Raw genomic sequence first — 12603 nt, forward strand, 5'->3', positions numbered from 1 at the left:
CACACATTTCTCCTGAAATGTATTAATACATTTAATTTTAATTAGTCACATGCAACTGTAATAATGGATTACAACCTGACAACTATTTTTATAACTATCAATTTCCAAAAACCAAGCCTGAATTTTTTGAAGGATAAATAGGAACTCTTAATAGGACAAACATTCATACACATTCATGCAATCTATCCTTACAATGTTTTATTCAGGACTTCGTCTTTTAATTCCTTTTGCAGAGCAGTATTTTTTCCCTCCTCGCCCACCAAGAGGTGAACCTAGAATCTACTGTTTAGAAAATACACCAACAGCAGTTAAAAACGTGGGGCAAAAATTTTTACTGAATTATACAAATAAAAAAACACTCAATTTAAAAATGGTTGTCAAACAAGAGTGTACTATGTGTAAGTTAAGAAAAAAACCTCAAATGAAAAAAACCCCCAAACAACAAAAAACAACACAACAAGACTTATCTGGACCCAAAATGGGGGGAGGGAGGGAAAGCTCATTTCCTTTGATTAAAAATCAGAGTGAAACATCTATAGTTAAACAACTTTATTAACATAGTCAAGCAGTGATTAACATTCACATCTATTATGTCACATCATACAAATGTAAATACAAAATTACTACAGTACAATATATATTCTCTGCATGATCCAAAATATTTGGTGGCCCCAAAAAACTCTCTTTAAAATTCAGCAGCTTATCAAAAATTAAAACCATATTCTATTTAAAATGAAGATCTGTTAGCACAGAGTTAGACTTCAAGAAATATCAATTTAGTACAGTTTGAGAAGTTGCAGGAGGATATATTTGAAGGACACATTCTAACATAGTGTGGCAGGTACAGGAAACATCAGATTTAAAGCTTTTAAGCATAACTCATACAACCTAAGTTGTCAGCAGAAAGATCCAGTTATTTATAACTAAAGCTAAAACTACTAAATTATTGCACCCAATGTTAACATGAATATTAATTGTAAAACTGCTTTATAATATGAAGTGAAGTCATTAACCACGTTTAAACATCTCTTCTCACAGATGATAATCTATTAAGTAAAATTAATTACACAGTATTGTCTAATTATTATCTCCATAAAAATCATCCAATCTTAATTTGGTTATATATCCACATAGGAAAACATCAATAAGGTAATACGGGGAAAGTACAGTAAAACCCCTTTATGAGGCTGGTATTAGGAGGGGACAAACACTGCCTTATAGGCTAACCATGTTATAGTAGGCTTTGAGGAAGATAATTAGATTTGCAAAACAACTAACTCTGCATAATACCAAGCCATAGTAAAAGGGGACTCTATGGTAGATGAACAAAAATTTTAACGAAAGGGAAAATACTATTTTCCTAATTAGTGATACAATGCTTGGCAAATAGATTTGGTTTGGTTTTAAAATGTACAAGAGGTGAAAAAAACATTCACCGTTTTAACTTCCCTCAAAATCATGCATACAGTTTTTTTTTTTTTTAAACACAATACATTCTGGGATACAAATCACAATAAACAGTTGCTATAATTAAATGTGTACCTTAAAATTAATATGTATAATAATTAGGCATAAAGATGAAGAATCTTCTACATATAAGTAATACCAATGGGGGAAAGGTCTACATAAGACTGAAAAAATTAGTCACAAGTCACCTGGAAAGTGTACAAGTGAACGACTTTTATGTAAAATTTAAGAGGCATTAGAAATATCTCCATATTTAATACAGTATGAAATGTACTAAGGTATACAATGCTCTTGCATGGTATAATTACTAGATGATATTGTTACACAGCTCTTTATTGATCTGATTTTTCAACTAGATTATCCCTTAATCTGAAGACCACAGTTTTAAGATTCCAAGGCCTACACTTCAATAACAGTACTAGTAGCAACAGTTAGTGTTTTCCCCCTTGTAATATTTGCAAAAAAAACATAAACAAAAACACCTCAATAAGCAAAGCCGTATGTATTTTAAGTACTACTAAAGAAGGACTTAAATTGCAGTTATGCATGGTACACTCTTCTCTTGGGAAGAGTGTCTTTTGCACCGTTATCTGTTAATACATTCAATATGAATAATATAGATTATATGAAGCAAAAAACCCACTTTTTTCTTTATGGCAAAGGACTAAAGTTAAATTTAGACTAAAGGGCTTAAGATATAATTAGCTTAGTTCTGGCATTTAAGCTATGCAGGGTAATTTAATATAGGACAAAAAAAATCCATTTTCCTATCTTGAGGGTTTGGTGAAAAGGAGGACCGGATCGAACTCACTCTCAAGGTAAACCTGCATGCAAAAGGCTTGCCAGGAGGGATCTTGCCACCCTAGTCTGCTAGAGTAAGGATTGGAAAATCCGACTAAATGCAAAAATTCTTAATGAAATACACTAAAAAACAAATTAAGTATGATGACCCCTTATAAGCATATGTCACCAAAGCAAAAAGGATACAAGAGTATTCACCTGAGATAAAACTTGTATCTGAATATTCCGTAACTGAGTAGACAAAGCATTTCAATAGAGGAAAGTCAGTTGAAATTATTTTAAAATATACATCTGATCCTATTTTACAATATATGCAATTTAAGCAATTCAGATCAATGAAAAAGTCTTAACAAAAAAAATCACAGTGTTTATCAATATGTTAATTACAAAATGTAGGCTACTTATTTTGTTTTTAAGATGTAATGGCTTGGTTAAGTGTCTTAAAATCTATTCTTCTGAAACCTAACTTGCGTCACAAAATCAAGTAGCAATAATGTAAAGCATCAGAACTGGCTCTTAAAGATTATTTACACGTTGATTATTTGGGAAATAACCAACTAAAAAATATAAAAAAGTGATTTTTTTTACACAGTATGAAGTTATTAAAGAGATTAGACAATACAAAAAGCAAAATTCTTTCCTGAATAAATGAATTCTGTGGCACTAAGTTCACCTGCTAATGGACTGACTACAACACTGAACTGCCAAACATGCATTTAAATTATATTAAATACACTTTCTGTTTCCAACTTAGGTTGATCAGCAGCTTTTGTTCTGTTAGAATCCTTCAAAGAGAGAAGCTCGAACAGGAAAAAGAAGGCATATATAAAACAGTAAACACTGACCTCCTGAGGTTCCTACAACATAAAAATATTCAAGTAGAAAATCTACATCACTTAGCAGCGGCTATTTCTGTAGTTGAGCACACTAACAGCACTTTAGTGTGTAAGGAGCAGATGAAGTAAGCCGTGCTTTAAGCATGCCAAGAGGCAGAAACACTGGAATGTAACAAAGACAACACAAGTTCATAGACATTCAGTCAACATTCAAAACTATTAAGACTACACCACAAGAATTAAGTTGCTTTATATATATCCCATGATGTATTAAGTTTTATCAGAATAATAAATGCTAAATCAGAGCTTACCTCAAAAGATAACTTAAATGGCTTCTGCAAATTCCTATGCTATACTACGTATCTGAAATATAAATTAGGGAGAAACAATAACCTCAAGGGGGGAAAAAACACAAAAAAACCCAACCCGATCAGGTTGCCAGTCATGTTTACTTAATTTTACTTTCTATTTTTAAATTAAATTTCCTTTTAATTTAAAAACAGTTAAGCGACTACAGAAACGGGCACATTCTTATGTTATCTGCTTAAGTGAAAACCAATTTTTAAGCAAATAGGTGACAAATTGCTTTTCAGTCAATATAGAATTGTCAATCACAGGTCCAGATAACTTTATTGAAGGTTGTTTTTTATGTTTGTTTTAGTAAAGTGTTTAGAGAAGAATTTTGCCATATCTTTTTGACTTAAATTTTACTTATTCCAGAATACTAAGATTATCTCCCATATCAAATTCTAAAAAATATTTGAGAAACTATAGACTATCACTAGGATTTAAGAATAAAATAGCTACTTTAATCAGGTTTTGAAGACTATGAAGCAAATTTTGAGCTCCCAGTGAAGCAAGGTACTAGAAAGCAAAATGCTACATACCCTTTGGATCCAACTTATAATTAAAAAAAAAAAAATTGGACATTGTAAAATAGGATTTAATTTCAGGCTCTACAGACTGAAATTTGCAAAGCCAAAGTAGAGGAAAAAAGGTGAAAGAACATGTTTAAAAAAATACACACATATACACACACACACACACACATACACACACAATAACAAAAACCTTTTCTGCATGCTACCATGCATCTGAAATTTTTTGAAACGGTATTTTTAAATTCACACGCACACAGCTCAAACTTCAGTGCAATGGCCGTATCATTCAACACCTTTAGAAGAACAGAACCATGCAAAGAGGAGCAACTGCTTATAAAAATGGTTATTCAGGATTTATTCCGCAATGCAAAGGTGACAAACTAAAATATAAAAAGGTTGTTATGGCTTAACATTTTTGTTGCAGATTAAATATGCAGCATTGAAAAATGGAAAGGTGTGGCTTCATCTCTGACCAGCAGAGTTAAAAAGAAAAATCTCTCCATTTTCCTTCATCATCATGGGATACACTGTTCAGGCAATCCAAATTAATAAAGACTTGCACTTTCATATGGACACAAGATCAAGTGTACCAGTTAGGTTTTCACATTCACAGTATATAAGAAAATACACATGGAAGGAAAAGTAAAGGGTTAACTTAACAAGGATTTATTCACAGGAATACATGTAAGTAGAGAAAAATAACAGAAAAGCTAAACAAATGAAATGAAGAGGATCCAAACCAACTTTCACTCTGTAGCTTTTTACTTGCACCCTGTGTGCATATATCTAGGGCACAGAGGGCCACCAACATGCGCCAATACAGTGTAGGAACCCTGCATTACATCCATTAACTTAAACATATCTTTAAGATCATGCTTTGAACAAAAAAAGAAAGCTTAGAAGGCAATATGTTGAGTGGGAATAAACATTGAAATATAGCAATCATGTCTTCAACTTCTACAATTGTCTTTATGTGCCGACTAACATTTATGCAGCCTCTTACAGATCTTTTACCATGTATTGTAAGTTTTAGCAGTTCTGATAACATCACTAGTAGTATATAACCATGCAGAAAGCACATCACACTGACAGCACATCGGCAAAGATTCTGCACAGGTATATCAGCTTTCCACATTGTGCAGGTTACACACGATACAATATCAATCTTACTCCTAACAAGATCCTAAAAAGATATTTCAAGGCCTAGCTGTAAACTACAGTACTTTATATCTATATTCTTAATAAAAATAAAAAATCCACAAATCTTAAAAAGGAATTTTAAATGCAGGGCTATATTGAATTGGTAAACTGCAACACAAACTGGCGCAACAGAGGTAAATGAATACCAATCTCACTCTATGTGATGCAAGCATGCTACTTTCCCACTAATTTAAAGTACTTTCAATCACTATGAGCCAGAATGCATGCCTGAACCTTAAACTGCACTTTAAAAAGAACGTCTTGGCCTAGAAATTAAATCTAATGAAGTACAACCATCAAATTATATCCACTACATTAATGTTATAATGCAAAATCAAGATGTCAATCTTTAGTCTGATATGCCCAACCCCATTTATTCCTCCCTCCCTGCCCACCCCACAAAGGTAAAAGGAGTGACTCATTTGGCATTTCACAGGGTGCTTCATTGTTTAAATTTGTTTTGTTTTATTTCCAACTTTTTTTGGGGTACCTTAAATTGTAACTTCCAAGAACCTGCTTCTACTATGGGTAGGCAAGCTGATTTTAATTCTATTAGCTTCATTTGTGTAGTTCTTCATCAGCATGCAAAAACAAGGCCCCAACACGTGGGAAAATTTATAAAAATCTTTAAATTAAGGAAAAAAAAAAAAAAGCTTCTTTACTGTTTGTAACCCCCATTCTTAGGTTTCCTTTATTGTGCGCTATAGAATTTTTCCTCTTTCTTATTATCCCTATGCATCATTTATGTGGTTCTTGTTTTGGTACAATTCCCCATAATATTCCAGGATGTACTGTTTTGTGAGTAGACTGAATAGGTTTTGTTTTTTTTGTTTTGGTTTTTTTTTGTTTGTTTTTTTTGTTTTTTTGTTTTTTGCTTCTTCACATCCAGTGCGGAGTTGTAATTGGAGACAGATTTCCACCCACAAAGGCTCCAGATGTTAAAACGTTTCCCAACATCGACTTAATACAGTGACGGCAACACCTCCCTCCCGCCCCTCCCAGTAGGGTTGGGATTGTACTGTATTCCCTACTGGTTTACCCTTCCCCCCTGTAAAGGGTAACATTTTCCCTGGGTGCAGAGGCTCCCTCATAGTCTCCAAGACTGAAGGACCTGTAAGAAACAAAACAAAACAATTTTATATTTTAACAATGGTTTCTCTTAAAGTCAGTGAACACAAGATAAATCAAGTAAGAATGCTACCTCTAACTAGAGAAAATGAAAACTGGACAAACTGCCGAAGATCATGCTAGCAGTCAATGATAACCCATGTTGCTACCTTCCCCTATGGCTTTCAACGGTCATCTACATCAGATATGAAAAGTGACACCAAGGCTGGGCACATGCAGAGAGATGTGTGGAGCACTACATTATACAGATGAAATTCAGGTGGCTGCCTTCCTTGTAGGATGCTATCAGTCTAATTTTTTATCCCCCTTAGAACAATGGGCCCCAATGGGAATTGGTTATTCTTCACTTAACAAAGTTGCCTTACTTTTTTCAAAATCAAGTAACACTTTCTTTAAAATAATCCTTTACTTGGTGAGAATGAAAACATTATTATTATTTTTTGCCAATACGTCCAATATTAAGCAAACAAAAATTCTAATCCATCAAAAAATAAAAGAACATTACTTCTTGTTGGTTGTCTGGTGTTCTAGCTTAGGAGGCAACTAAAGGTGTTCACACTGCACTAAGGTTACTACATTCAGTAAATAGCAAAAAGTAAATTTTAACATCTCCTTCTAGATGTTCCTTATTAATAATTCTTCTAACCCTATCCTACTCAGTCGTTTCCTATGTTCTCAGACCTTTTGATTTTCCTGTAAAGGACCTTTTCAACACTAGCAGTTTTAGTGATTCTGAAGCGCATTAAGAAATAAAATTAGATCACTAGGGTATTGTAACCAGGGCCTGACAGTGGTCCTTTCACAACAACAATCTACTGCCCACTCATGCCAAACACTGGACATGGATGAAGACTGATGTGAATTCACAGAGGACGATTAGCCCATCTGTGGGAAAGTGCAAGCCGCACCTTTTCTCTGCCTCTGAAAAAAGGCAGGAATAGAAGATCGTGATCTACTTTTACCTCTAATTAGAAAGCAGGTAATTATTTCATGCCTTGTCTCAGAACACGATCAACTCAATAAATTCATAATTGGTGATATGATAGAGATCACAGAAGTTAATAAATCTTAAAGTGCTAAAGACTGCTCACTGTTGTATCTTTCAGGCCTTGATGTTAAGAGTCATTCCTCATCCATTACATTCTCATGATTTAACATAAAGACGATTAAGCACTATTTCAAAATGCTAAAGCCACAAAACAGCCAGGTCTCAAAACTACAGGGGGGCAATACACAAAGGGCTCTGAGATATTCCAGAGGCTGCGAGTCCATTTCTATTGCCTTGTAGGTTACACAGCATGTATGTGGAAATCTTCCCAGGTTTAAAACCTAGCTCAAAGTAAGCAAGAGAGCAAACAAAACTCCAACAGAGAAGATAATTAAATTTGGTGGACATCTTCTGGACACAGTCAGTATACTCTCTGGTCCTGCAGTCAAGTGTGTCTCAGAGTTCACGTTCAAAACCTAAAGATTATCCTTGGTCACTGTACTGACCCATATTCCTAACATTTACTGAGCCACCTTAGTGTGTTAGGTAATATACTAAGTTCTGGCATCACATATAGTTTACTATTTAATCTTCAAAATAACTCAATGAAGGAACTGAAGCTATGAGATCAGGATTGTTAGTTTAAGTACAGAAAAACTGAAGGAACAAGAGTCCAAATGGACTTACCCCTCTACTACCCCAAATCCAAACAGACTCGTCCATTGTCCATTTAAAAATACAGTGCAGGTCACATGGTAGGTGCTCAATAAAATACATGTTGAAAAACGAATATTAAATATTCCTATCTACTGAGCAATTCCTATCTACTAGTTGCAATTCTAGCGAGTTTTTCTCAAAAGCTCACCACATAGTAGTCCTTGATATATCAGAGATTATAAACCCACGATTCAAAATAATGTTTACCCTGCCAAAGTGAATGTGGGTGACTTCTTATAGGGCAAAAATTTAAAAACTGGGATTAGTGTGTTGAGTAATCCAAATAGCATTTTAACTTGGTTTTCTTTTTACTCAGGATTCAAAGTAGAACCATGCATTTTACCTTGCTTGCTAGTTTCTAAAAAAAATTCTCTAGCCTTAAGTAATTTTAAATTTCAAGTCTAACACTGCATGAGTTTTATTCAACCTCTGTAGAAAACATACAGCTTTTATTCTACTCAGTAATTTTCGATTGCAGATCTAAGTTTCTTTACCCTGAAAAACTCCCACAAACTTCTTACAACTTACCCCTAATTATGGGACTGCAGCTTAAGTGTATGAGATTAAACACCGTAAAAAGCTGCAAGACGCTCTTTTAAGGGAAGCGGAAACTGGTCAGAGAAACGCCTCCAATTTTCATCCCCAACTTGATTTTTAAATCCATGAAGGATCTGCAAAAAGTGAAAAAATCATTATTCATCACTAAACAAGAGAAAATTCCAATCTGCAGAGCTTCTGAAGTAAAACACTACTTATTGACTTTATTTTTCTAAAATTTTATCCATTTTATTTATTTTTTTAAAGATTTTATTTATTTATTTGACAGAGAGAGAGAGATAGCGAGAGCAGGAACACAAGCAGGGGGAGTGGGAGAGGGAGAAGCAGGCTCCCTGCCGAGCAGGGAGCCCGATGTGGGACTCGATCCCAGGACCCTGGGATCATGACCTGAGCCGAAGGCAGACGCTTAACGACTGAGCCACCCAGGCACCCAAATTTTATCCATTTTAAATCAATGATTCTCAAACTTTGTTGGATTCTATATCACATGTCTTGCCTAAAAGCACCTCATAATATATTCTAAACCCTGCTTTTGAAAAGTTTAGAATTCAAGCAAGTGTCCTAGTAACAGATGTATGCGAAGCAAACCCCAACCTATCACTAATGGAAAACAAACAAAAAAGTACAGAATTCACCCAAGGGATAAAATTTCTATGCCACATTAAGTTTTTTCAAATTGGAAACATACAAAGCTTTAAGTTCATGTCTGCAACCACAGTTGACTAATTTTAATAGCAGAGGATTTAAATGGGTAACAACATTTTATTTCTTATTTTGTTATGGTTGAGTACTGACTGGAATTAATCCAAAGGGACACTACTAAAACAAAGAACTATACAGATTTAATCCCTGTGGAAACCACTTCAGATTTACTTTGTTCAATAGTTTACATTATACTCCAAATCAGTCAGCCATCTTTGAAAATACATGCTATTTTGGATAGGTGGAATAATGGGACCACATGAATCAGTGGTATTGCTTGAGAAAGTATCTTTGAAGTGTGTCCCCTACGGATACGGACTCACTGTTGTACCTTAAGAAAAGATCAAGCCAACTTCTTTGCCAAGAACAAGGGATATGGATATATATGTGTGTGTGTGTATATATATATATATATGATCTACCAATATTGATTCGAAACAGAGTCTAAGTTTCATATGAAATATAAAAATAATTTAAACTGTCCAACTAGTATTGTAATAGTCCCAAGATGTTTATCATAAAGACTTTATGGTTACCTTACCTTACAGAACATGTCTCTCAGATCATCTTTTGGGTTAATCCACGATGCAACAGCATCACAAAAAAATATAAAATCCTGTAACAAGCAGGAAATACACCTTAGACTGCTACTTGTCAAACACAGCAAAATGTACCTATCATGACAGAATCCTACCTCAAAAAAAACATTTTTTCTTCTTTATTTTTTAAAAATTTTAGTATGTTATGTTAATCACCATACATTACATCATTAGTTTTTGATGTAGTGTTCCATGATTCATTGTTTGCGTATAACACCCAGTGCTCCGTTCAATACGTGCCCTCTTTAATATCCATCACCAGGCTAACACATCCCCCCAACCCCCTCCCCTCTAGAACCCTCAGTTTGTTTCTCAGAGTCCATAGTCTCTCATGGTTCGTCTCCCCCTCCGATTCCCCCCTCCTTCATTTTTCCCTTCCTACTATCTTCTTTTTAACATATAATGTATTATTTGTTTCAGAGGTACAGGTCTGTGATTCATCAATCTTACACAATTCACAGTGCTCACCATAGCACATACCCTCCCCAATGTCTATCACCCGGTCACCCCATCCCTCCCACCACCCACCACTCCAGCAACCCTCAGTTTGTTTCCTGAGATTAAGAATTCCTCATATTAGTGAGATCATGTGATACATGTCTTTCTCGATTGACTTATTGTGAAGATGTCAATGCTACCTAGAGCGATCTACACATTTTAATGCAATCCCTATCAAAATACCATCCACTTTTTTCAAAGAAATGGAACAAATAATCCTAAAATTTGTATGGAACCAGAAAAGACCCTGAATAGCCAGAGGAATGTTGAAAAAGAAAAGCAAAGCTGGTGGCATCACAATTCTGGACTTCAAGCTCTATTACAAAGCTGTAACCTTTTTTTTTTTTAATCAACTATGATAAAGAATTATAAAATAATGGCTGTCCCTATTATTTCACCATCAAGGAACCTCTACTCATTCAGTTTATATTGGAATGTGCTTTTGTATTTCTTTTTACATCACAGAGCCCCAATCTAGTAAATATTTAGCACCAACAATGGAATGAAAGTACCAAATGAGCACCAATTTTAAAAACCTTCATTTGCTGAAATAAAGAAATACATAAATTCAATAATCTCACAGTTCTGTGACATAATTTAAAGCTAAGTTCTGACTGTGATATAATTTAAAGTATATGTCAAATAAACTTGATTTAAATTTTTCAGTTTCAGACTGAAACTTAAAATGACCAAAAGCTAGAAGGAAAAACTAATTATGTAGTTTAGGTATAATTAGGTATAATTAATACCTAACTCAACCCAACCCACTGCAAACAAAAAAGAACAAAAAAAATCCAATGCTCAATTACTAGAAAAAACTGGGTTATTCTCACTACAAGAACAAGGTGACAAAAGGTATATACTTTAAATGTTTCATTTAAATATTTTTCAGTCTTGACTATCATACTGAAACAGCAGTTCAATACAGAGCATTTAAGATATCGCTTTATGTTCTGATATGTCAACTATTTAAAATTTTACTAATGTCAGTGAACTTTCTTAATTTCAAAATTTACTGAATGAAGTATGTGCATAAAACACGTATTTAAGCAAATAAAATTCCAAATGCCTGAGGTTCATGGTTTATTCAAATTGATTCCTTGTCTTCCAATATCAAAGTCTGATATTAAAAATTTAAATATACACATCTACAATTTGTGATTAAAAATTTAAACATAAATAAAACATAAGGTATTTTCTTTTAACCACATCCAAATAAAATATGTAAAAAGCAGAGATTTCTACCAACCCTTAAGTTGGTAGTGATTTAATGACCACATACATATGTGTGTTACTTACTTTCACGGTCTTAAACGTTAATTCAAAAACAAACAAAACAATAAAATTCTGATGGGAAAATGCTTCTTCTTAATATAATATACATTGTATCAGATAACTCTAAAACACATTTAAGATGACACAAACTTCTTAAGTACTGAAAAAAACCAGAAACTTAATTCCAGGAATTTATTTTGCAACTAGGAACTATTTCCAAAGATAGTACCGGCTTGTTTTCATACTAAGCTATTGTTTTACAAATGTGAAATTAGTCAAAAGATTTTTTCCATTTCTAATTTATAAGTTTTCAATGCCTATCACAACATTAATTTGAGTTTTATAGCTGGTAATTAATAATATTTCTAAACGAATTAACAAACAACACAATCATTAACACAAGACAGGAGGTATCAAAGAGTATTAATTAAAAGATGTTCAAAGCATGTATCTCCTGGAAACGAAAGGCTATTTTCTTGAAAATACCTCCCATACTTTCTTTTCCTTACAATTCATCTGCTGAGCAACCTGGGATACTTAACCTAGAGTTCCACCGCCTGCATTTTGTTGATTTCATACACACGAAGTCAATCAACATGTTCCTCTGTTTTGTGTGTCTTGCAATTTGACACTTGGATCCAGAGGTTATCAGACTCATATATGATACTTTTGCCAAATAATTTTTTTAAATGCTAAAAATGTCCAGATACTATCTAAACAAAGACAGGAAACAAAGAGAAATAAATCCTAAACTCTCCAAGTTAAAGCAGTTTCATTGGTTAATTCAGTATTCTGAATACTGGAAAAAAATTTTTTTAAAGATTTTATTTATTTATTTGACAGAGACACAGCCAGAGAGGGAACACAAGCAGGGGGAGTGGGAGAGGGAGAAGCAGGCTTCCCACCGAGCAGGGAGCCCAATGTGGGGCTCAATCCCAGGACCCTGAGATTAT

General features: G+C 34.0%; 1 protein-coding gene across 4 annotated transcripts in view; it reads right to left on the reverse strand.

Annotated features, from left to right (window-relative positions):
- Positions 1-534: 534 nt before the first annotated feature.
- Positions 535-12603, reverse strand: part of TNPO1 (transportin 1) — a 94647-nt gene continuing 82578 nt past the window's right edge. For 3 of the 4 annotated variants that reach the window (XM_036085723.2, XM_078067207.1, XM_078067208.1), the window contains exons 23-25: positions 9820-9894; positions 8547-8689; positions 535-6296 (exon numbers count right to left, since the gene is read on the reverse strand). In XM_036085723.2, the coding sequence (XP_035941616.2) occupies positions 8582-8689; positions 9820-9894 (183 nt within the window). In that variant the 3' untranslated portion in view covers positions 535-6296; positions 8547-8581. Of the gene's footprint in view, positions 6297-8546; positions 8690-9819; positions 9895-12603 lie in introns of those variants that run through there. The other variant, XR_013445749.1, reaches the window with a different exon arrangement.

Source organism: Halichoerus grypus, chromosome 2, assembly GCF_964656455.1.
Source record: "Halichoerus grypus chromosome 2, mHalGry1.hap1.1, whole genome shotgun sequence".
NCBI lineage: Eukaryota > Metazoa > Chordata > Mammalia > Carnivora > Phocidae > Halichoerus > Halichoerus grypus.